The sequence below is a fragment of the Orbicella faveolata genome, unplaced genomic scaffold (assembly GCF_042242905.1).
Source record: "Orbicella faveolata isolate gen_17 unplaced genomic scaffold, um_ofav_v1 contig_36, whole genome shotgun sequence".
NCBI lineage: Eukaryota > Metazoa > Cnidaria > Anthozoa > Scleractinia > Merulinidae > Orbicella > Orbicella faveolata.
This window is the reverse complement of record NW_028301565.1, coordinates 8,616,833-8,641,413: the sequence shown is the minus strand read 5'-3', so window position 1 is coordinate 8,641,413 and position 24,581 is coordinate 8,616,833. Positions and strand designations below refer to the sequence as shown.

The 24,581-nt window shown below is 39.5% G+C and overlaps 3 protein-coding genes across 7 annotated transcripts in view; 2 read left to right on the top strand and 1 right to left on the bottom strand.

Moving 5' to 3' along the window:
• The window catches only part of LOC149102169 (torsin-1A-interacting protein 1-like), a 150,894-nt gene that overhangs the window by 42,880 nt on the left and 83,433 nt on the right, over positions 1 to 24,581 (top strand). The window lies entirely within an intron of this gene.
• On the top strand, positions 6,270 to 14,374 carry LOC149102181 (uncharacterized). Of its 5 annotated transcripts, none has more exons than XR_016202345.1 (4): positions 6,270 to 6,920; positions 7,399 to 8,091; positions 9,301 to 9,511; positions 13,818 to 14,374. XR_016202345.1 is itself a non-coding variant. In XM_089274696.1 (4 exons), exons 2-4 carry the CDS (start codon positions 8,033 to 8,035, stop codon positions 13,824 to 13,826), a joined length of 279 nt encoding a protein of 92 aa, XP_089130822.1. In that variant the 5' UTR covers positions 7,605 to 7,685; positions 7,993 to 8,032; the 3' UTR covers positions 13,827 to 14,374. The 5 variants fall into 5 exon arrangements, 2 of the variants coding, with proteins under 2 accessions (XP_089130822.1, XP_089130821.1); XR_016202346.1 differs by lacking the exon at positions 9,301 to 9,511 and having other exon boundaries at positions 6,273 to 6,920; positions 7,399 to 7,685; positions 7,993 to 8,091; XM_089274696.1 differs by lacking the exon at positions 6,270 to 6,920 and having other exon boundaries at positions 7,605 to 7,685; positions 7,993 to 8,091.
• LOC149102179 (uncharacterized) overlaps positions 13,916 to 24,581 on the bottom strand; it is a 28,674-nt gene continuing 18,008 nt past the window's right edge. Inside the window, exons 10-16 of the mRNA XM_089274689.1 lie at positions 19,057 to 19,148; positions 18,623 to 18,715; positions 18,387 to 18,462; positions 17,997 to 18,078; positions 17,814 to 17,870; positions 17,342 to 17,479; positions 13,916 to 16,337 (exon numbers count right to left, since the gene is read on the bottom strand). Coding sequence (XP_089130815.1) covers positions 16,146 to 16,337; positions 17,342 to 17,479; positions 17,814 to 17,870; positions 17,997 to 18,078; positions 18,387 to 18,462; positions 18,623 to 18,715; positions 19,057 to 19,148 — 730 coding nt within the window. The 3' untranslated portion in view covers positions 13,916 to 16,145. The remainder of the gene's footprint in view (positions 16,338 to 17,341; positions 17,480 to 17,813; positions 17,871 to 17,996; positions 18,079 to 18,386; positions 18,463 to 18,622; positions 18,716 to 19,056; positions 19,149 to 24,581) is intronic.

Here is a 24,581-nt window from a genome sequence, read left to right as displayed (position 1 = left end):
ATGTCTCTAGTAGCTTTTTGACTGGCGAAACTGACTTATGAAACTACTACCACCAAGTGACTAGTAAGTTTCCCTATCACTTTCCATGATAAAGATGTATACCGTTACTTTGAAGTTCACGTGTTGAACTCGACAAAATGTCAGAAGCAACCTTTTAATTGGCACAAATGATTAGAAGTTGCCACTACCAAGTGATCAGTACCTTCCCATGAGTGACTTTTCTTGATAAGGGACAAAACTAGCAGACCAGTAAGTTCCCAGAAAGTTTCTAGCCTCAATGAAATCAAGTAGTAAGTTACTGTTACTTTGAGTTTGAAATGTTGCTTCCCAGAAAACATTTTGTGCCGCTATGTGTTGTTTTGTGCTTATTGCAAATTGTTATGTTGTCCATCTGGTTGCCATAAAAAGGTGTGTCTCTATAAAGTCACATAGCTGTTCATATGTGTACATGTAGGTGTAAAGGACTACATATTATACAGGCCTTAGTACTAAAAATATGCCATACCGTGACATATAATTAATTGAAACTCTATTGCAGTTGATACTGAATTGCCCAGCCTAATTACAAAATGAACATACAAGGAGGACATGTATTATTTTACCACGACTGCTACTAATCTCGCAATCTGATTAGCTAATTTGCTGTTGTCACGCAGTGCCTTCTTCAGCTTGCACTCTGAAAAAAACATTTTCTTTGACATTGATATTGTGGGGAAAAACAAATCGAAATGTGGTTTGGCGTGGACTGTACTCTTATTGACGATGATATGTGTCATCACAGTGGTCAAAATTTGTTGTGGATATTTCCACTCTGTTATCGTATCAAACCAGCTTTGGAAGTGTAGATGTGCACGGTTACTTCACAGTGTGCCTCGAGAAAGACCAAGAAGTGAATGATGACGTTCTGGATTTTTATTTTCTCCACGCCGCTGAAAATCAGCTACATTGCGATTTAAAGAAGATGTTATGTATGGGTTATTGACCAAGTGTGAGGTCAAGATGGCTGGATATTGGCCAGGTTCTTTTTTGCGCGTTTATGGACCGAGACGGGGTCGAGGTCCATAAACTCGCAAAAAAAGAACGAGGCCAATATCCAGCCATCTTGACCGAACAAGCTTGGTCAATAAAGGATTTATTATATGGCTTTCGCGGAAATTTTTCTTGCGGGATACGGCGGGCAGTCCCGAGCGGGCAAGATAGCTCCATCTTGCCCGCTCGGGTGGCCAATCACAGCGCAGGATTTGATTCATCTTGCCCGCTCACGGAGCTAGCCATATAATAAATCTATATAATTCCTGTTTCTATAAGAAGTTATCGGAATTCAACCCACAGGCGTTAATGAAATGGACAAAAAATACAGACATTTTCTCCAAGAAGTATCTGGTAATTCCCGTGTGTAATAGTCGCCATTGGATGTTGGTAATCGTCAGGACAGATCCCAGCATCAGGCTGATCATACTCGATTCTCTACACAAGGAGCAAAAAACTGTTGAAGGTAGGATGGTTAGATACCTTAAAGACGTGTGGTCAGCTAGACCACCACAAGGTGGAAAAAAGACCCTGGAGGTGGAAGAGGTCAGCTATCCTACAGTCCTTCAACAGCCAAACGACAAAGACTGTGGTTTATACGTCATGAAATGTTTTGAACAGTTCTTGGAATTTGTCAACAGAGACTTGCAGTGGTCTACATGGAATCCAAAATTCTCCCACCGAGACATTCTCTCCCTCCATAAGATAGTTAAAAATACTATTATGGATGAAGTATCCACTAAGTGAAAAAGAGTTTGAATAATTAAGCAATAGCCCACACTCTATTTAAACAATAGAGTGTTTCTGTCGTTGCCCGAGAAGCGAAGAAAGTGTGAAGGTCGAAGGGTATTTGTGATTTTTTACGTGACAGCGATAAGCAGCAAGTTATAGTATTATTTATACGAAACTATTGGGTCCTTTGATTTGACGGACCAAATCTACCTCAACTAAGAATTATAAGTTAGTGTTTTCAGTGAGATTTCGTAACGATTTTAAATTAAGAAATGTGCGTATATGTTCTGTTCTTATTTATTCCTAGAAGACAAAAGTTGAGTTGTTTTGTAGACACTTTGCGGTAACTGGTATATCTTTTAGAGTGATAACTTGTATCACTACAACTTTAAGAGCCCATCAACTGATCTTTTTAAGCCGTTGCTAAGGAAAATCTATTTTCTTATAACCTTGTCATTTGTACATAGTTCAGGGTTATTTCATCTACTTTATCTTAACCATCATCAGTTACACAAGTGTTGAAGTCATCAGGCCACGCGCATGGTCATGTGACTCAATCTTAAAAAATGTAAAGGCTCCCAAGCATATTACTTCGTGGGGATTTTTTCACTTGATTCAGTATTCTAACTTAAATCTATATTACGCTATGCATAGATTTTGCTTCATTTCTAAAAGGTCAGATTTAGAGAGAATTTCAAAATATTGAAAACTCCGTAATTTACGGGAAAAAAAGTATGATATTTTTGTTTCCAACGTTGGCTTAAATCGTAACTCGTAAAAAAAAAGCTGTTTTTAATGGGAAACAGCATTTCCCTTAGCATTCAAAGAAACCGAAAGTGCCCGCGATATCTATCGGAAGCTACTCTATCGGCGCGTGCGCAGTTTACACTACCAGCAGCTCGATAAGGTCAAACGAAGCACACGAAAGCCCCACGGAGGTGGTTTAGATTTTTCTTTTGTACTTGTTTTTCTGTTTTTCGTTTAGTTTGTTTTGGTTTGTACTTTGTCACTTTGTTACTTTGAATTTTGTTAAACACAAAGAAAAAAAATATATATGTAACCGAATGTGAAAGCTTTTGAATTGTTCAAATTTTCCACGCTCAGGCTGACCTTAGCAAAGCGCGCGAGCGCGCATGAATCGGTTAATGGGCCCTTACAACATCAGGATACTACTAGCCAGACTATTCCTAACCCCATGGAATACGTTCAGGTCCATTGTTGTTAACCACCAACGATAACTGGTCGAAAAACCACCAGTCTTCATCGAAAACTTGGATGGAAATCTATGAACAAACAACTTAAACGAGAAACTACAAAATTCTGCACCTTTTGACAAATTCAAGTAAAATTGATCAACTACCCTTTGAACAGTTCTTTTCACACATACTTGAATTTTTGTCATGTGCATTACAATGTAATCCACCTTGAAGTTGAGCCAGAAACCGCTAAATTGGCCGAATTTCCCGCACTATTGACTGCTGTAAGTCAGTGTCACGGTGCCCTATAAAGGCCACTTCTTTCAATTTTATCGCGCGATAAAATAACGTCGCGGCGCCATTATCGCGCGAGAAGTAATAGTAATTGGACCTCGTGTCGTACAATTCAGGGAGTAATCGTGCTCGTAATTTCAAATCGGCCTCGCGCTTCGCGCTCGTCCGATTTTGAAATTACTCGCGCGATTACTCCCTGAATTGTACGACACGAGGTCCAATTACGAATTAATCGTATCTATAACAAATTTCGGAATTAAAAATGTCTTTTCGAGAAATTCTTTTGAGCGAAAACGTCTGTACGCTTTTCAGAAGTTTTGAAAACTGTAGGAAACAGTGCGAAGGAAGCCATTAAATCGCGCGTAATTGACGTGCGAGTCACGTGGGTATCCAATTACAGGTATCCAGCGACAAAAGTTCACATTGGATACCTTTAATTGGACACCCACGTGATCGCGCGCGGATTACGTGACAAATAGGCGCGCTGAAAACCAATCACGATCGAGAATTTTGTTATAGATACTATAAGCTAAAAAATTAAAGCGCGAAAAAATGGGAATAAAAGCTCGCGCAAGTTAAAATCAGGACACATGCTGACATGACGGCTAACTGGCTTCCACAAACTCTGAAACTAGAGCAAGTTAGACATCCATCTGTTTATTGAACAAGCTAATGAAATCCCGGCCTTCAATCAAATTCCGGGCTTAAAAAAATCAAGGTTTTTGGAGAGCTGACAAGTAATAGGTGTAAACAGGGTCAAACAAACGAAGCAAAGATGAATCCTACATATATGGCTTTCTTTACCGTGGCGAGGAAGGCGAAGTGATAATACATAATAGGCACGCACTGCTGGCATTTAGAAAGAAGCAACGCTGAAAACATAGGTTTTTCTTTATATTTCCGTTCTGATCTCACATTTGGCGACGAAACACGCATATACTGTACAAGGAGAAACACTTTTTCTAGGTTTAGGGGCGTTTCTGAACCGATCAAGGGATTGTTATTGGCGTAGGAATCTTTTTACGGTCAAAACTGAATAATTTGATCGATTTAGATGCTCAAACCACAAAAATAACTTCTCCGATAATCTGATAAGTAGGCTAATGCCGAGCTCAATCGCCTCAATCGCCCTTATCTTTCATTAGGTTCATGTACATTCCTGATTACCTCTAATGCTCACCGAAACTTTTAGCAGCTTTTGGAATAATTACGCCAGACGAAAATTTTAGAGAACAAAGAAAACCGTCCGAAAATTATGGGACATGATGAAAGTGTGCACATCAATTCCGAAAATTCTAGGGAAACTTTATGGTTTTCCGAAAAAATTTGAAAAGTCTAGAGCGTCGCTGGGAAAAAATTTCGAAATTTTTAGGCAACCTTCCATCCGAACAGATATTTTACCGAAATATTCCGTTGGGTGCCCCTGTTCTAGGCAGCAGCAGAGAGATTCCGAAACTCCGTGGACATAAGGTAAAACGGCGGTGGATTTTAAAAAATTCCGCGACGGGCTCTCTTCTTGGGATTGTTCGTGCTTTTGTGATCTTCTGTACTAAAGGGAGGGATATCCGTTGGAAAAAAGTACAGACGACAGATGTTTCTTCTCTCCGGCGATTACTGATGGTTTGGTCACGAGACGTTTAGCCCGGTCATACAGACAGTTCACAATACCGCGCTTTACTGACTGAGGGTGGTGTGAATCATATGCTAGGTACTGATCAGTATGTGTTGGTTTCCTGTAGACACTGGTGGTAAGGCGGCCATCAGGTTCTCTATAAACTGGCGTGTCGAGAAAGGCGATCTTGCTGTTGTTCTCGATCTCCATGGTGAAACGGATTGATGGTTGTTGACTGTTTAGGTGTTGCAGGAAGTCGTCAACTCTATCACGATCCAGGATGGTGAAAGTATCATCTACGTAGCGTTTCCAGATCTTAAGCTTGCAAGGTGAGGGCTCTATTGCTTGTTCTTCAAATATCTCCATGTAGAGATTAGCAATAACCGCGGATACAGGGCTCCCCATGGCTGCGCCGTCACGTTGTTTGTAAATCGATCCGTTGTACTGGAAGTACAGCGTAGATCTTAATACGAAATCTCTCAAAGCGTGTCAGCATTTTCTTTCATTTCTATTGGTTATCTTTTTATGTCTGTCAAGTTCCACTATCGAAAAATTCGCGTAACGTGTTGCGTTGAAGACTGCCACGACAAAAGTATATGAAATGAAAGAATTCGCCGACACGCTTTTGTTCCGTATCTATCAGTGCATGTTCTGGCCAAATTTCACGGAAAACCGTCCATTCTACGTACCCTATTGATTCATTTGAAGAGGAGGGATACTCTCGAAAAAGGAGTGCAAGTTTTCGCCTTCTAAAGATTTATAAACATGTCACGCCTTCTCAGAGGGATATGTCAACTCAAAATGCCGCCAGCCAATGAAATAACAGAACCCCTAGCGTTCACAGATGGAGATAAGCGATAGTTTTTCAGTCACGTTTTAGCCCGGGGGAGGTACTCCCAGAAAAATTGGGTGGGGATGTGCGGCCCGCTTCCCAAAACCCTTACCCTATTTATGACCAAAATCTGCGATATTCCCTACCCTATTTATGACCCGACCAAAAATTCGAAACCCTGTTTATGACCTGACCCTAATATCAAAACGCTGTCTCAGAGCTGCATTACAATTAGTTCCCTAGTTCAGACCAATGCTAAATTACCGAAAACATAATTTGTGAAGGGCCTTTGTTGATTTTCTTTTTGATAATGAAAGTGGCTTCTTCTTAAAAAACATACCCATGTCAAGCTAAAAAGCCATACCCTATTTGTGACTAAAATGGCCAAAATCAGCTAAAATCGATACCCTATTTATGACCAAAACGGCTGAAAAACCATACCCTTAGGGGCCGCACATACGTATATGACCCATGTAAGGGAGTACCTCCCCTCACTCCCCCGGGCGTTCTAGGCGCATACGTTTATGACGTTGACGCGCCATCTGTAGCAAAATTACTTTTCGACATATTGCGACATATTACGACTCATATTACGACACATTACGACTCATCATGTGTCGAAAAGACATGAAACAGGTCGAAATAGGTCGAAATAGGTCGAAATAAGTAATGTGATATCATCATGTCATGTAATTCTATCTCGAAATAAGTTGGTTGTCATGGCTATACCATGTAATGCGAAGCTCGTAATGACTCATACCATGTAACGTGAAGCCGGTAGTGACGTTCGAACCCTTGGTTACCGCCTGTTGTTAAGGACGGAAACTGTTCTCCTACACGAAGCCTATTTACCCCAGTTCCTCTCGGTTCGATACAGTTCCGCCATATTTTGATCGTTTCGCTCTTTGCCCGATCGTCTTCTCGTGGAAGTGACCATTCAAGCTCACAGTTCGCTCGATAGGATTATTGCCGCTATATATTTACATTTAGTTCTTTTGATTTATTGCATTATTTATTTAGAGTTAGTTCCTCGATCTGTTCCTCTCGCACGTGCTTGATCGTTGCTGCCCTCAATCATTCTCTTTTCGATCCATCTTTCTTGTCTGTCTTTTCGCTCATTTTTGTTCGTAATTTTTAAGTCTTAACTGTCCGACAGAATCATGTCTGGGTATTCTCCTGAATTGTTTGTGGAAAATGTGGACCAGGAGTTTCTCTGCAGTATCTGGTGAGTGAATGTTATTCCTGCATATTTTCCAGCAATTTAAGAGTTCTCTGCCAACCCTGGAACGGTTTCAAAGACGTTACCATCCTTTGACAGGCCTAGTCTTACTTGTAGAGACCTCTTTCGCTTGGGCGGATTGTTGTCCTATTACAGACCACGTGATATTCCCGAGAGATTTGTTCTTTTATCCATTTAAGAATTATTTGTTCATATACACGCAGCTATTTGGAAAATTTGAAGGAAGAATTCTCAAGAGTATCATCACACGGTCTGAAATGGGGCAACAAACCGCCCAGTCAAAAAAGGTCTTTTCCGATTTATAAGTAATGCCATCAACTTTTCCATCGAAAATTGCGGAATTTTTCTTAGACGTATTTTTAGAATCAATTTTTAAGGCTGTGACAGCATCAATTTTGTGGCTACTGCCAAATTTTTTGGAATAAATTGTGAAATGTGTTTTTTGTTGTTGTTATTGTTGCAGTTATGGTGTGTTCAACAAGCCAGTCTCTTGTCAAGATGGGCATTCCTTCTGCCACCACTGCATCACCCAGTGGCAGTCAAATAACAATCATTGTCCAGTCGACAGGAGCATTTTAAGTGGCACTTTGGTTAGAAATCTTGCAGTTGAAGGTGCTATTAGCAGGAGAGTAATGAATTGTCCGTCAACGATCTCTCTTCCTGGTGGCTGCAGCTGGACTGGGCCAACAGCTGGTCTGGAGAATCACCTTTCAAATTGCAACATGAAGATTGTGGAATGCAATTTTAAAGGTAGAGGATGCATTCTTCGTTCTTACCAACGTGAACTTGCCCAGCTTCTGCTAATCTGCCCTCACAGGACAGAGAAGTGCCCTTCCTGTGGTGTGGACGTTCCACATATTGATCAAATAGGTCATGATGAGCTTTGTGTTCGCAAATTGGTGCCATGTCCGAACAATTGTGGGATTCAGGTGGATTCAGATACAGTTCCGCCATATTTTGATCGCCGACTTTAGGTGTTTCGAAGATTTATCTCGGCAAAAGAAGTCGCTTTTCTTATCCATATCGTTTTAATCTCCTTTTTCTTGTCGCACCGAAGGTCACCAACACATCTTGCGCTTTTAAAGTGTTGTGGTGCTATGACGCCTACGAAGTTCTTCGTGGTTTTGTTTCTGATTTCTGTGGTTTATGTGGATAGGTGAGTTAATTGTAATGTAGATCCTTAATAAGATATCTTTATTTTTACAATTCCGTCTATTTGCCTTACTTTAATGTTGAGTTTCTTCTTTCACACACATTATTTTAAAAAGTCGTATGTGGACTTTAAATATAAAGTGAAGCTTAAATTGTGATGTGCTGACAATAATTGGTTTCTATTTTATCCCTATATTTATTTTAATGGTGATAGTTAATGAAAATTAAGTGCGGAAATGACATCTAAAATCTAGCCTGGGGTCGGAGGGAATATTTCTGCCATTTTAACTCCTGTTCATGTTTTTGTTTGTTACTTTCCTATGCATTTTGTTTAGGCAAGATGCCAACAGAGGGAGGGAATATTTCTGCCATTTTAACTCCTGTTCATGTTTTTGTTTGTTACTTTCCTATGCATTGTGTTTAGGCAAGATGCCAACAGGCAACTGCAGTGCTTTGTGGCATCCATTTTGTCCCTTCTGCAGGAATTAAATAGGTGCCACAATTCTCCTTTGGATAGGGAGAATGCAGAGTTTTTGCTCCTTAGACTGGGAGGTGAAATGCGTCACATGCATCAGGTCATTGCCTTCGTTGAAAGATCCCCTGAGTTTTCACAAAATGATGTCAACAACCTAAGACAGCTATCCAGGGAGCTCAGCTTAATCAAGGATTTATTTAGGGCGCTACCTGTTTTCACTCCCAGCTCCTACCGTGCCCCCATTAGGTATACAGGCGCTGTAGGCCATCCTTCTTATGAAATTTCTAGAGAACAGATCATGCTTTTACGTTCCTGTTACTTTTCGTGGATCAGCATTGCTAACATTCTTGGTGTGTCTAGATGGACCATACGTAGGCGGGCCATTGATCTAGACATACCTCCTTCATTTTTAACGTATTCCCCAATCCAGCAAGTAGAATTGCAGCAAATTGTGCAAGAGGAGCTTGTTTCAATGCCTCGTTGTGGGGAAAGATACATGCAAGGTGCACTACGAAGACGTGGGATCTGCGTCCAGAGATGGCGGGTGCGTGATGCCCTGATCACCCTGGATCCAATTGGTAGAGCTTGTCGCTGGGCACAGCAAATACCACGTAGGCCTTACAGAGTGCCACATCCCAATTTTCTCTGGCACATTGACAGCAACCTGAAATTGCATCACTGGCGATTTGTCATCCATGGTTGCATTGACGGTTACTCTCGGTTGATTGTTTATCTCAGGTGCAGTAACAACAACAGGGCAGCAACTGTGCTTGCCTTGTTTCAAGAATCAATCAATACCTGGGGATTGCCTTCTAGAGTCAGAGCAGATGACGGAGGAGAAAACATCGCAGTTGGTGACCTAATGATTCAATACAGAGGTGAAGGTCGTGGAAGTTTCATCACCGGGCCGAGTGTTCACAACACAAGGATTGAAAGATTATGGCGTGAGGTGGTTCACTGCATTTTATATATTTTTAAAAACATATTTTTACATATGGAGCAAATTGGTTTACTTAGTCGCAATAATGATATTGATCTCTTTGCCTTACATTATGTTTACACCTCAAGGATCAATAATGCACTAGCACAGTTTATTGAGACATTTAATAATCATGGACTCTCTACTGAGCATAGCCTTTCTCCACATCAGTTATGGATTTCTGGTATTCTGCAACATCATTCTTCCAATTACTCTGGTGTAAGAGGTATTATGGATGATAGCCTGCCAGATGATTTAGTCATGTATGGGGATGACCCCGATGCACCACTACCTCAGGAGAATGAATTATCAGGAGTGGAGGTGGCTCCAATTTCACTATATGTTCCAGAACATGTCATTATGGTGCTACAAGAATCATTTCATCCAGAGGAGGAGGATGGAAACCAGGGAATTAATGTTTATTTTCAAGTCAGGCAATTTCTACTGCTTTATTTTGGTTCTACAATTTAACCATTAAATCAAGCTGGATTCAGATCTGCAAGAATATGGATATGTGGGCAAATGCTGGCTCCTAAATTTCATGTGCATGGAACTTTAGTAGAGACTGTTGCAGCATGCACTATCCTCAGACAAGGAGTATGTGGTAAAAGCTGACTCCTGAAATTTACAGACAAGTGTCATTTCAGTTGAGGATGGCAGCTTTTTTGATAAGTTTCACTTGTGCTATTGATCATACCTTGTTTCTGTCAGTCATGTTTTAGTGCAAGGATATTTGTTTGTCTGGAGTTCGTGAACTGGCATAATTATTGTTGGAACAGTGAGTCATCACTTCCTTTTTTTCAAATGCAAGGACAGATTGCTTCAAGTGTTAAAGAAATATCATATTTCATGACACAGTAATAACCTGAACTGGTGTTGTCTTATTTTCCCTCATTTTCAATAATTACATGCTTGCAAGTAAAAAAAAATGGTAACATCTACAGGACAAGTGCTGGTTTGCTAGTTATCTTAGTTACATGGTTGCTATGGACATCACTTTTCAAAATTCCCTTACCCTTCTCTGATCATAATGAAATTTTCCATGACCAAATGTGAAATGTCAGTTTTAGTGGCTGTTTCTGACCGAAAATTACAGCCCTTTTTTACTCTGATGACTGTAACAGACACTGTTCTGTTTCTTCCAGACGATTAAATCAGGTCTGTTGACATTTTTAAATTTCCTGTGAATTTTCTTCACGTTGTTATTTTTCCCTTTATTCAGTTAAAATTTCCTGACTTTTCCCTTGAGGGTTTTTTCACCTCTTTCTGTACTAAACAAAATTTCGTTTTCAGTATTGCAGTATGTTTGTTAAGTTTATTTCACTGAGTTTGTCACCTCAATTAGAGTGCACGAGCACATGCTCCCCTGCCAGTGAAGCTTGATAGGGACAAAATATAAGTCAACATTTTTCTGTTGCACGACCAACATACAGGTAACTACTGACAGTATATCACAAGAGATAACTTTAAATTGTGGCTTGAGATATTTGAGTTATTTTCATACTTTAAGCAACTTCTTAAAGGAAATTCAGGGTATGTGCACATAAAGTGAATTATTCAACTTGTTCCATATTCTATCATTTGAATAGTTTATCGTGTTAGATCAAAGACTATTTTGTTGCAGAAAATTAATTTGTAAATACCAGTATCTTTTGCTGATAATAAAGTTCCTTATTTGGATTACTTGTTTCCTTTGGAAAACATAGGCACGCAAGGCGTGCAAGAGTTATTTTTTTGTGAACTATAAGTCTCGGAGATAGGAGCATTCATGGAACTGTTTACAGTAATGATTTGGTTGATTTGACAAGTTTTTTTGGTTGCGATGTACAGCAAGAAAGAAACTGCGAGTTTATGATGTACATACGATGTTACATCGGTAATGGTAAGATAACTAAATAGTAAGCCATAAAATGTTTGACTGAACAAACTACAGTAATCTGACACGTCTGCAGATTAATGTAGATACCATCTTATTTTCTAACAGGCAATTTTATTCGTTCTTTGATACAACCCACACTGTGATTGGTCTGACACGCGCACATGCATAACTCCCTCACTCATCTATCACGTAGCCCTTCCCCGGGGAAGGACTACGTGATCTTATATGGACTATATAGGTCTGTACGGCACCGAAGGGTATGGTTTTTCAGCCGTTTTGGTCATAAATAAGGTATCGATTTTAGCTGATTTTGGCCATTTTGGTCATAAATAGGGTACGGTTTTTGCACTCTAGCCTTGATATGGGTATGCTTTAAGAAGAAGCCACTTTTTCATCATTATCGAAAAGAAAATCAACAAAAGCCCTTCACAAATTTATATGTTTGCGGTAATTTAACATTGGTTTGAACTAGGGAGCTAATTATAACGCAGGTCTGAAACAGGGTTTTGATTTGAGGGTCAGGTCGTAAATAGGGTTTCGAATTTTTGGTCAGGTCATAAATAGGGTAAGGAATATCGCAGATTTTGGTCATAAACAGGGTAAGGGTTTTGGGAAGCGGGCCGCACACCCCCAACCAATTTTTCTGGGAGTACCCCCTCGGGAAGCCTTCCAGCCCCCAAGAGGAATTTTTGCTCAAAAATACTTAAGTTAAGAGAACTTTTCGCATTTTATACGAGTAGTAAGTTTACCCTTTTTACACAACACAACGCAACAACACTACTTCACCGAAAATTTAAAGAAAGAGAAAAAACCTCTCTGACACGTTGAAAGTCTGATTTAATTAAATTGCACTTTAACTTGGTGCCACACAGTCTTCAAAGAACATTTGAACAGTTTTCATACTTTTTACCTTTAAAAATAGCGGACTGGAAAGAATGTCATAAAATGCCCATCAAATAAAAATATTAAACTGCTACTGCAGAAACGTAAAAACACTCTAGAAAGGAAAGCTTCTTTTTTGTTTAATATCCTGGGAACAATAGCCGATAACTTGTAAGCTCTAATTGAATTTACTCCCATATGAAAAACAAAAGTGTCGAGTTACCATTTGTAACTAAAAATAGCAAACATCTCGTGGGAACAAGTCGCGACGATTCGTCAGCTCTAATTGAATTTACTACCTTGTGAAAAACAAGAGTGTCAAATTACCCATTGTAACTAAAAAATAAAAATATCTCGTTATATTTGCATGCAATAAGAACAAAACAATCGTTACCTGCACTTACTATTGTAAACGTTAGAACTGCTTCAAATCTAAAGTCTCGTCTCCTCTAAAACATGTCCTAAGAACTAGAACCGACGATTCGTGAAAACAAAAGTATCAAGTTACCCTTTGTAATTAAAAATAAAAATAACTCGTGCCATTTGCCTACTACTCATGAACTGCTTCAAAACTCAAGACTCATCTCGTTCATAACTAGCCACCATTACACTGAAAATTATGCACTCTAAAACAACCCAATGTACGTATGTAACTGTCACACTCCCCTCCAAACCGGACTAAACATCACAAACCGGCAACATGCACGTCACTCTTTATTTTTCAATTACCAAAGTCCTTGTGTTTATACATACCTTGTGTTTCTCACGAACCATTTACCTTTACAACAAGAAATTTGATTGGCTGTTCATAGTAGATCCAATCTGATTGGTGTGACATACATACATCTCTCACTCACTCACTCACTCACTCACTCACCCATTGACCCGTCCATAACATACCCGACGCGCCAACTAAGAGGTATTTTTTTTACAAAAAAATAACTCAAAAATTGTGGGCCAAATGCTTTCCGAAACGAGCATATGATACTGTTCAAAGGAGACCTTTTTGTCAATACGGCAGCCATTTTGATTTTGATTCAAATAGTTATTATCAGATGCTTAGGAGGCAAATACCTACTTATTAGCCCCCAGAGAATCCCATAATAGCTATTTTTAACAACTGAATTCACAATGGCACTGTATTGGCAATAAGCTCCAATGAACACGTTGACCCTAGAGTCAATTTGTAATGAGTATATGGTGTGATTTATAATGTCTGCCACAGTGTGCCTTTTACTTGTCTCCAACTGATTTTTTGGAAAGCTTGCTGTGCAACTAAATTGGGCAGGGTTATGTTTGGGTCTACATATATTCTCATGCAGGCTTTTCACAGCTTCCCCTTACCCTTTTTAAATTATCACTTTCCCTGTGCCACCTCGATAGTGTTTCCATTAACTGCCTCTGTGCTCCCTTCCACTAAAAACATGACCAACATGAAAATTTCTTGTCAGGTCAGACTTTATTGTCTTTGAATGTCAACTCACTGTTAAAAAATAATATACTTTCTTGTTATAGGTGATCTGAGTGATACTGGAATGTTACTTCAGCGGGAGTGTAGCTGAACAAGAGGAAATCCGACTGTTCAACACTAAAAGATATTAAAATGGACAGGATGGGTCTTAGAATAGCGAGTTTTGCTTGATTTCATTCTTTTTGCAACTGACATGTACAAACATCTTGTTATCCGAACCTTATTTTGACAACCAGATGCTTTTCTCCTGGACAAAAGGCTAAGGCCTACCAACTACTTTAAGCAATTAGATTATGAGCTAGAGATTTCTATCGCGTGCTGCGCCCTTGTCAACTATCACACATAGAAATCAAGAGCAAATAATCTAATTGTTTTAGTATAAATCTACTAGTCTAAGTTACCTTTATGTTTTATCTTTTGTCTGTGCTTACCAAGAAAAATAACTCTCCATCCATTATTCACTTATCAATTTTTGTAAATACTTCTTTTCAGAATCTATGTTCTGTTTTGTCAACTAAGGGAGATAAGGATTTTTATAACAATTATTTCAATCAACATTCATTGAATCAGACCTAACATTAAACTTTCAATGATAATCATACTTCTGCTGACTGTATTCAGTTTCTTTTCTGTGCCCTGCAAAATGTCATTAAGCAGGCAATATTTGGTGAATTTATATCAAAAGAGAACAGCAAAACAATTTTGGACAGCTCTGTCTTTTGAAAGCAGAAAATCATACACCCATCCTACACGAGACTTTAACCTCCCTTACCATTTACATTAACAACTTTTCCCTCTTACACACTTGAGGACAAGTTAATATCTGGCATTATAATCCATCAGATATTTTAGCTAGCACGCAGTTGGTGTAAATGTGTCAAGTGACTGATTATACACCAGATAAAACTGAGGTGATGTTCTCCAACTTAGCGTGTTGCGAAAAATATTCAGTAGACAATAAACACAACAGCCTTCATTTGGCAGGAAAATATTCGCATCTATTTGTCCATGGACATCATCTGTTCCTCAAAGAGCACATTGGTCCTCTCAAAAACCTGTGTGCGCTCCTCAGAACAGATAATTTTCACGGAAAAGTATCCTGGCATGTTTTCGTATGTAGTCTATATAAGCCACACATCAAAAGCTAGCTGCAAATTAAGCTGTAGTTTGGGCTACACCCTAACTATAGGAAGAGTATGATATTTTTCAATGTTTTTCCGTTTTTAATTTTGAATACTTTTCAATACAAACTGTGACCTTCACACTACACCAGAGAAATTTGAGATTGCTTGTGTTTGAGGTAAACTTGTGCAGAGAAATCACACGGTTTTTGTGATATCATCATCTTCGCAAAGCTTCATTTTCAAACTTTTTCATTCATACTGGCATTTTCAAATTCCTCCAGTTTGTAGAGCAGAGCATTTTAGAAAAGTTCCATTTCCCTGACAGATTATATTTTGGACAGTAGGCCTAACTTAAAAATAAAGTTGCATGTGTTTTCAAATTTCTCTTGTGTAGTGTGGAAGGGACCATAAGGCTGCTAATCATACCTAAGGCTAAGGCAGTTAGTATATTTTGTGGAGTTAGACAAACAATACCAATTATATACTTATACTAAACAAATACAGACCCATTATTATGGCAATGGTTTCCTGGTCCCCCCCTCATTTCTAAGAGGGTATTATCCTGCTTTCTTTGGTCAGATGTACATTGGAATTCTCTTACTCTACTCAACTGTGTGTAGTGTGACCAAATGTTTCACAATAGATACGGAGTAGCATTCCAAGTCTCAGGGGGTATCATCAAGTAACCAACTTGACTCATTGTTGCCAGGCATAAAAAGATTGTAAAAAGGTCAATAATGGCACATTTATGCTCTGGCGTGATTTACAGGTGTAAACTATGAGTAGATCAGTTAGTTTGTATAAAACGGAAATATGCTTCAAATCGTTGCTCATTGAAAGAATGCTGATCTTGACTTTCATTTAAGTAGTAATATAAATGCATGAAATCAAAAACTCAGTGGTACCAATCTCTTAAAACGTAAGTGAATAAATTTTCCATTTGCTTGGTGCAGAAAAGTTTAAAAGGTCTGTTGAGTTTCCCTGGTTGATAAATCACGCCAAAGCATGTTTTAAATATGCTAAAATCAATGAAAAACCTTGTAATTTCAATGAATGCTGCAGTTCTCAACTGATTCAGGAGTCAGCATTTTAAATTGGCTAAAGATAGTGTGTGCTGCAAGTCTCAACTGGAAACACTCACAAGTGAATTTCAGGAGTCAGCATTTCCCATATATCCATTCTCTGAAGAAACAAGTCAGGCATTTCCTTCATTGAGCTAGGTTCTTGACTCAAATGAAAATGGTCATTTCAGGGATCAGTTTCATTCAAGTCTTCCCCATAACTGGACCTCAGGACACAATTTGGCTCCATTTGAAACTGTGCCACAGACATGGTTTCATGGTCAGGAACTAGTCTGCAGATGTTTCCGTCAACTTGATAGGTTAGGGAGATGGTTGTTGAGCCTTCAGGTAGCAAATTTCTGACTTGTTGGTACAACTCCTGTGTTTAATTTAAAATGCAAGCAGATGAGATAAGAGGCCCTTAGAAGTAGTATCTCACCAAATTGCTTTACATAACAACAAATATATTATTTTAGTAGACAATGGATTGTGCCCACCCAATCACACTGATAATATTCTTTGATTTCCCAGAAGAGATTATACACAGCTTAAATTTCAGCCATCTCCTGGAGTTGCAAACACCTGAGAGAGACATCTGCTGTACATTGATGTCAAGTTGATATTTCCTGATTACTTCTTTTATAATGGAAATTTTAAAAAGTTCAGTTGCGGTCATTAATTTTATGATGGGAATAATCATGGCATCTGACAGGCGAGAATTGTGAAAAAAAAGTTCTCCAATCAGCCTAGGTCTGGGATTTTAAATGAGGATATGGGCAAGTCTCTGATTTTACCATTCTATATCCTTAACTTTGTAGTTACTCCCTAATTACTGCTTAGTTTTTCCAATAGTGACTTCAGTATATTGCATTATAGTGGTTCATTGTTTCAGTTGTCTCTCTTGGAAGTGTGTGATTCGAGATTAGGCTGCATTGAATAACAAGAAACATGGGCCTGAGACTTAGAAACTCATGGCCGTTTACATTTCGATGGCTCATGACACAGTTTTGTTCAAATACAAAAGCCTATTTTTGGGGAAACATTGTTCACATGCACCTCAACTGCCCATAGCATCATAAATTGAGCCCCTTAGGATGATATTTTTGAATAGCATATCCATGACTCCATGGTGTCATATAATAAAAAGGGGAGCCTTGACACAAGGGCAAATTGAATTTCACCATCAAAACTTTCCAATATTGAAGGGGCAACAACAAACCAAGTGATGCAGGCTACATTAGAAACAACAAATTATGTGGTCTTGTGCATACATCTGGGTTATAATATTATTAGATGGTCTTGTGCATACATCTGGGTTATAATATTAATGGTAAATGAAAGGCATCGAAATCTGCATTTCTTCAGAGTATTCACATTACCCACCTTCAATGGACTTTCCCGTGAAATATCCAACTGGTGCCTTTCTCCATCTGGCAAAATAAGGATGACACGAGTCAATTCATCCGATCTCAGCCTCTTTGTTGGTGGTGGATTTGTGGCCTCATCTGGTTCTGGTCGTGGCTGGAATACAAATTCACAGACTATAAATGTATTACCCATTATTCATTATTGGATCTAAATTTGTCTTGTACGATTTGTTAATTAATAACTTATTTAGGCTTGAGAAACACCTTGAAAGATGGTGTATATATATGCTGGACATCTATGCTTCCAAAATAATGCCTTCGAAGTATTTTTCATGGTACAGAAAAAGCCAACAAGCCTGTTTTCTACAGTGGTAAGGTCATGATAGGGGTACATGCGTTACAGCCATTAACCATGGCAATGGCTTGAATTAGCAAGAAGCAACAAGAGAATAGTTTATCTGTTGCATTACTAATATCAAAAGTGATACCTCAGGGGCTGGTCCATCGTCTGTTTGACAGGCTTTTGTATTCCTCTGCCTTTTTGCCTGAAGCAAATAAGGAACTAATCAGATGTGCTAGAACATCACTTGATATAATTAGCCAGCATTTAAAAAGTATTGTACAGTTCTTTTCATATCATGGAGTGCCAAAGTGCTGCTAGTTTTTCACACCTTCTCTCTGTCATTCTGGAGTGACTCTTCATAGTCAAGATCCTGCTGCCTCTTCAGTTCCCTTTCCTCTTGTAGTCTGAGCCTATGAATTAATATTGCACAATAAAAAGGTGATGGATTGATAGATAGATTGATTGATCGATTGAGGGATTCATTGATTGATTGATTTGATTGAATGTAATCGAATAGCTTGACAAAATAGCTGGTAACATGCACTTATATTTAAAACCTGAATTATTTCATGAGCAGAGTAAAATATAAAATCAATCGTGTTCAATGTTTCACATTCTAATTTAAGATATAATTTTAATTTTGAAGTCACACACTTCCAGCACATCTCATTATTATAGTGTAACAATAACATGATAAAAGTTGAATAAAGTTGTATACCAGTTTCTCTTGTGATCTTGAAATGTTGTAAGTTTCTCCTCCAGAACTCTCTTCAGTTCAGCTACAGTGGGTGGGCCTATGAATGAAACATCATGCGCTTATGAGGCATACATGAGTGACTGAGTAACAAAGGCAAAACCGTTTCAATAATTATTACAAAATAAAAGTAATGTTTCATTCGAGACTGAGTAATCTAGAACATAATCCAACTGCGATTGTGTGGAATAATTAATTACCTGACATCTTGAGCAAAACTCTCTCTTTGCCACCAACGCTGCAAACTATAGCCATCGTACCTGTATTACTTTCATCTTTTAAAGCGGCCAAGGCTGAAACCAAGCAGCCATGATGAATTCAAATTGATTTTTTATTTCCCATGTTTTGATACAGCAAAAGAAGTACTTAATTATAGTTAATTATAGTCCAAAACAGACTATTAAATATTAATATAATGTTGTCTAACAAGTTGCAAGTTAGGGTGAATGTTCTTCGTGACAAAAAAATTAAACATAGTATATACTGATGTAGTGTTAGAGTAAATGTCCTGCCGTGGCCCAATCTAGTCTTTTTTTAACAGTCAGGACTTTACAGTTTGGGAAAGTACCTCACAAACATGCTAGGACTTTGCAGTACCTGTATTTATGCTAATGTTAATTGTAACATATACTACCTTGCTTCCCAGCGGTTCCACCAGATGATTGCACCCAAAACAGAAAATGCTCATTCACCAAGTCAATAATTTCTCTGTTTTCAAAAATCGTCCTGAAAAAAAAAATATCATTAATATTAGATTACTTAACATTTAGCAAATGTTATTTGGCACCAGGTTAAGATAACCCATTCCTGTCTGTAATGAACACTATATCGAGGCTTCTCTAATTAAGTGAGTAATCTTAACTCTTTCTGATTCGCCAATTTGTTGCTTAGCAATGACGTCATCCGTTTTTACACGTGGACGTATATAGATAGTGTTAGCGACATATTCCCGCCAGTAGTTCAAGTTTCAGTTATCGTGCGTGCACAGTACGCGTTTTCAAGTAAATTAAGTTTTAAGCTACCCTTGACTATTTAGAGTGCAAGCGGGAACCGATGTGTAAGTACAAACTATTTTCTATGCTTGCTTTTTAGTATAAGTTTCAAGTTTTGACGTTTTTTGAACGGCGTTGGTAACGCTACCTGACAAATAGGGGCGTCTGACATATAGGGGAGTCTGTCATATAGGGGCGTCTGACATATAGGGGCGCTATATCAAAATACCAAAAGTTTATCATTACCTCTGCATGGTTAATGTGTCACACTACTAATAAAAGGTTTAAAATGACAGCTTTTGACTTCTGGGGGAAGGAAAAGACTAACAATGAATTGATTCGCTGAGTTGAGCTTCGAAGAATGGAGGTGTCGAGAAAGATCCACCTAGATCCACTGAAGAAAGATCCATCTAGATCCACTACAACGAATGCTTTCTTTGTCAGTATTTGTTAAGTCCTAAACTTTATAAATTCGGAATATTTTTCAGGATTTCATAATTCTTAAGAGAGTCATAAATGGCCGAAGTCTCCTACATGTATTGCGACTCAAGTTCAGTAAACTTTAATTTGAATGGGGCGATCTGTTTCTGAAATTGTTACAGAATTGATCCAAATAACTTAAGCCACGCGCGGATCTGGGCTGTTAGGTTTTGGTGAATTCATAAATGCTTCATGTTTTCAAAATTGATTAATTTATCGCGTAGTCTCTTTCGCAGCCTTTATTGCGAAGGAATCTGCATCGTATCTATGACGGGAAAAATACAATACTGATCGTTTTCAATGTCACGCAATAAAAAAATAAATACAACACCAATACAGTACTAGTGGATAAAGTCAAGAAATAGATAAAGAAGATCATTACTTTTCTTAGTGTTAGGTCTTTGCGTTTTCCCAAACTTAAGACATTCGTATAAATTTTTCACAGAACTTTACGGAGCCCACAGTACGGAAACGCCGTGTTGGATTACCTTCGTGGTCAACTAAATATGGCGGCCGGAAATATTTTAAACATCTGGAACTTACTTTAGCTATTTAGGCGATCGATTATCTCTATTGAACAAACGAGCATTTGCAATTAAGCACATTTCCTAATGCTCCAACTTCTAAAAAGGCTAAAAAACTTGAGATAGTTATAGATTTTTCTACAAACGCGATCGTAGCTCCATGTCACGCTCCACTGCCATCAAAATACTCTGTTTGAATTGTAAACAGATATAAATTTACCATCTCTTATGCCTGGCTCTCAAGTTTTGTCTACGTACACGTATTTAGAGAGGTAAAATTCGAGACATCTGACAAATAGGGGCGTCTGACATATAGGGGCATCTGACAAATAGGGGCGTCTGACAAATAGGGGCATCTGACATATAGGGGCATCTGACAAATAGGGGCGTCTGACATATAGGGGCATCTGACAAATAGGGGCGTCTGACAAATAGGGCCGTCTGACAAATAGGGGCATCTGACATATAGGGGCGTCTTACAAATAGGTGCATCTGACAAATAGGTGCATCTGACAAATAACGGCGTCTTACAAATAGGAGCATCTGACATATAGGGGCACATGACATATAGGGGCATCTGACATATAGGGGCATCTGACAAATAGGGGCGTCCGACAAATAGGGGCGTCTGACAAATAGGGGCATCTGACATATAGGGGCATCTCACAAATAGGGGCATCTGACATATAGGGGCATCTGACATATAGGAGCGTCTTACAAATAGGTGCATCCGACAAATAGGGGCGTCTGACAAATAGGGGCATCTGACATATAGGTGCATCTGACAAATAGGTGCATCTGACAAATAGGGGCGTCTGACAAATAGGGGCATCTGACATATAGGGGCATTTGACAAATAGGGGCGTCCGACAAATAGGGGCGTCTGACAAATAGGGGCATCTGACATATAGGGGCATCTCACAAATAGGGGCATCTGACATATAGGGGCATCTGACATATAGGAGCGTCTTACAAATAGGTGCATCCGACAAATAGGGGCGTCTGACAAATAGGGGCGTCTGACATATAGGTGCATCTGACAAATAGGTGCATCTGACAAATAGGGGCGTCTGACAAATAGGGGCATCTGACATATACGGGCATCTGACAAATATGGGCATCTGACATATAGGGGCATCTGACATATAGGGGCGTCTTACAAATAGGTGCATCTGACAAATAGGGGCGTCTGACAAATAGGGGCATCTGATATATAGGGGCATCTGACAAATAGGGGCATCTGACATATAGGGGGATCTAACAAATAGGGGCATCTGACATATAGGGTCATCTGACAAATAGGGGCATCTGACATATAGGGGCGTCTGACATATAGGGGCGTCTTACAAATAGGTGCATCTGAGAAATAGGGGCATCTAACAAATAGGGGCATCTGACAAATAGGGGCATCTGACATATAGGGGTGTCTGACATATAGGGGCGTCTTACAAATAGGTGCATCTGAGAAATAGGGGCATCTAACAAATAGGGGGATCTAACAAATAGGGGCATCTGACATATAGGGGTGTCTTACAAATAGGTGCATCTGACAAATAGGGGCGTCTGACAAATAGGTGCATCTAACATATAGGGGCACATGACATATAGGGGCATCTGACATATAGGGACATCTGACAAATAGGGTCATCTGACATATAGGGGGATCTAACAAATAGGGGCATCTGACATATAGGAGCGTCTTACAAATAGGTGCATCTGACAAATAGGGGCGTCTGACATATAGGGGCGTGTGACAAATAGGGGCGTCTTACAAATAGGTGCATCTGGCATATGGGGGCATCTGACAAATATGGGCGTCTGACAAATAGGGACATCTGACAGATAGGGGCATCTGACAAATAGGGCCATCTGACAAATAGAGGCATCAGACAAATAGGGGCGTCTTACAAATAGGGGCATTGTATTCTACTTCAGTTCCAGAAAGTTGAATCAACATTGCTATAATTTAAACTACTACATTGATTAGTGCTGCATTGCCTAAAATAACTTTAACATATTCTTACTTTCACGCGCTTGGACTCCCGACATTTTCGAGGTCTTGCTTACCTGAAAGAAAGACAATTTGAAATTGAACTTTTCGATTTGTTTTTCCTTGCCCGTGAAACATGTCTTTCCTCTTGCATGCAAGTCATGGCAGGCGAGCATAATCCATCATGCGGAATGGTTGGACGGTCTTGGTCACTCACCATTGCAATGCTTTTAAAGTGTGATCGAGTATGCTGTTCTTCTCAACTGAAGGCTAATTAAGGCACTTCAGGAGTCAGCATTATTCTGCTGTTCTTCTCAACTGAATGCTAATGAAAAAACTTCAGGAGTCAGCACTATTCTGCTGTTCTTCTCAACTGAAGCCTAATTAAGCAATTCAGGGGTCAGCTATGTACACTTTTCCGCGTTTGCGGCATTCTGCTGTTCTTCTCAACAGTAGGCATGTCTTTACTACTTACATCAAGATAATGCTAAAAAGGAGGGAAACCCTTAACACTTTGCCGTAAGAACAGTGACCTCGTTTATTTCTACATTACTGTAAGGTTTTGGTAATTCGGCCTGTTTACTTTTTACACACTGGATAAGACGTTTTGCAATCTTTTTGAATAATTTACCGTGAGGTTGTTGAGATGTAGAAATTGCACCTTGTTCACCGTGTGCCATTTCGTGTATGACAACACTCAAAAATGATGCATCTGTCTCTAACTCTTCGTGAAAGATGACAATGAAGAAGTCGTACTTAGGGGTGTGAAGATAATGCGTACAACCAAGCTTCCTAGTCGTGTCTTTGATTACGCTTGCGTGGTCTTCAGCAGACATGCATCCGATGTGAGTTTTGCCATCTGGGGCAATAGGGGCAAATTTCTGTCGTGAAAGTCTTCGTAAATTCCAGCAATTGCCGTGTACAGCTCTTGAACGCGCTTACTTTCTACTGGGTAATTTGCTGCCACACGCCGTAGTTGCTGCACTTTGCCTTCGTTTTTTTTCCTTTCAGTTTCCATCTTTTGCTCCCTTTCGAAGACATCTTGGCACGGTTTGTACCGCCACTGTGGATTGTTAAAATTACCCATTTCGCACTTACCGTGAAACCAACGTTTGCAGGCAATACATAGCACCATCTCATTGCCATGGTCAGGCATTCTGCAGTGGCAGTGAACAGGACAGCGCCACTCATAAAGAATATCCGTGTCTTTTTTTGGAAGCGCTGCAGGCTTTCTCGACGAACAAAGCCATGTCTTCTTCTTCGAAGCTCTTAAGTAACTCTTGACGCATGATTTTTTTATCAAAACGCTCTCTCGCTGGATCTCGTCCCACACACAGCAATGTCGCAAAGGCGATTGCAAATAAACCACAGTCATTCCCTCCTTCCTGTTGTTGCACGTCGTCAACCAAAAAGGTTACCTCTTTGGGAGGCTGCATTATTTGGCAAACGCTCTGTTCAACGCTTATGGAGTACCTAATCTTTGTATCTTTATTTTTGTCCACCCCGTGAAGGCTATCGTATATGGAGACTTCTACCCTGAGATTTTGCGCATTAGACAAAGTTATCCAGTGGTTGCCCCGCACATTTACAATTTGAACAAATCCGTCTATAGAGAGCGAAGGGGGAAAACCATCTTTCTTTGCTAGGATAACGTCTGCCAGACCGGCAAAATTCGGTGCTATCTTCCTCATCAGTTTCATTGCCGCATTGATGAATCAATCATTTATCCAGTAGTCATTCATGATGAGGTATTTGTCCCGATTCTTAAGCCCCAAATCTTTGATCCAGTAACAATCTGCCAAAGATAGCGGGCGCTGTAAAGTTGCATCAACGTCAATGGGGCCATTCTGAGTGCCTAAGTCTGATGACTGGGGTGATTTAGGTTTCATCTTCTCCGTGGTGGCTTGTTGGTTATCAGTGGGTTGATCTTTTGTACCCGAGACTGATGGGTCGGAAGATTCAGGTCTCGTTATCTTCGGAGTGGCTTGTTGGGCAGCTGTTGGTCGATTCCCTGAACTTGAACCTGATGGGTCGGACGATTCAGGCTCCATCTTCTTTGGAGTGGCTTGTTGGGCAGCTGTCGGTTGATTTCTTGAACCTGAGCCTGATGGGTCGCACGATTCAGACTTCATCTTCTTTGGAGTGGCTTGTTGAGCATCGTCATCCATGCCAC

Coding starts and splice junctions, on each gene's coding strand:
- LOC149102181 (XM_089274695.1), top strand. CDS start 8,033: ATGACGCCTACGAAGTTCTTCGTGGTTTTGTTTCTGATTTCTGTGGTT. Junction 8,092..9,300: donor TCTGTGGTTTATGTGGATAG/GTGAGTTAATTG, acceptor TGTTTATCTCAG/GTGCAGTAACAACAACAGGG.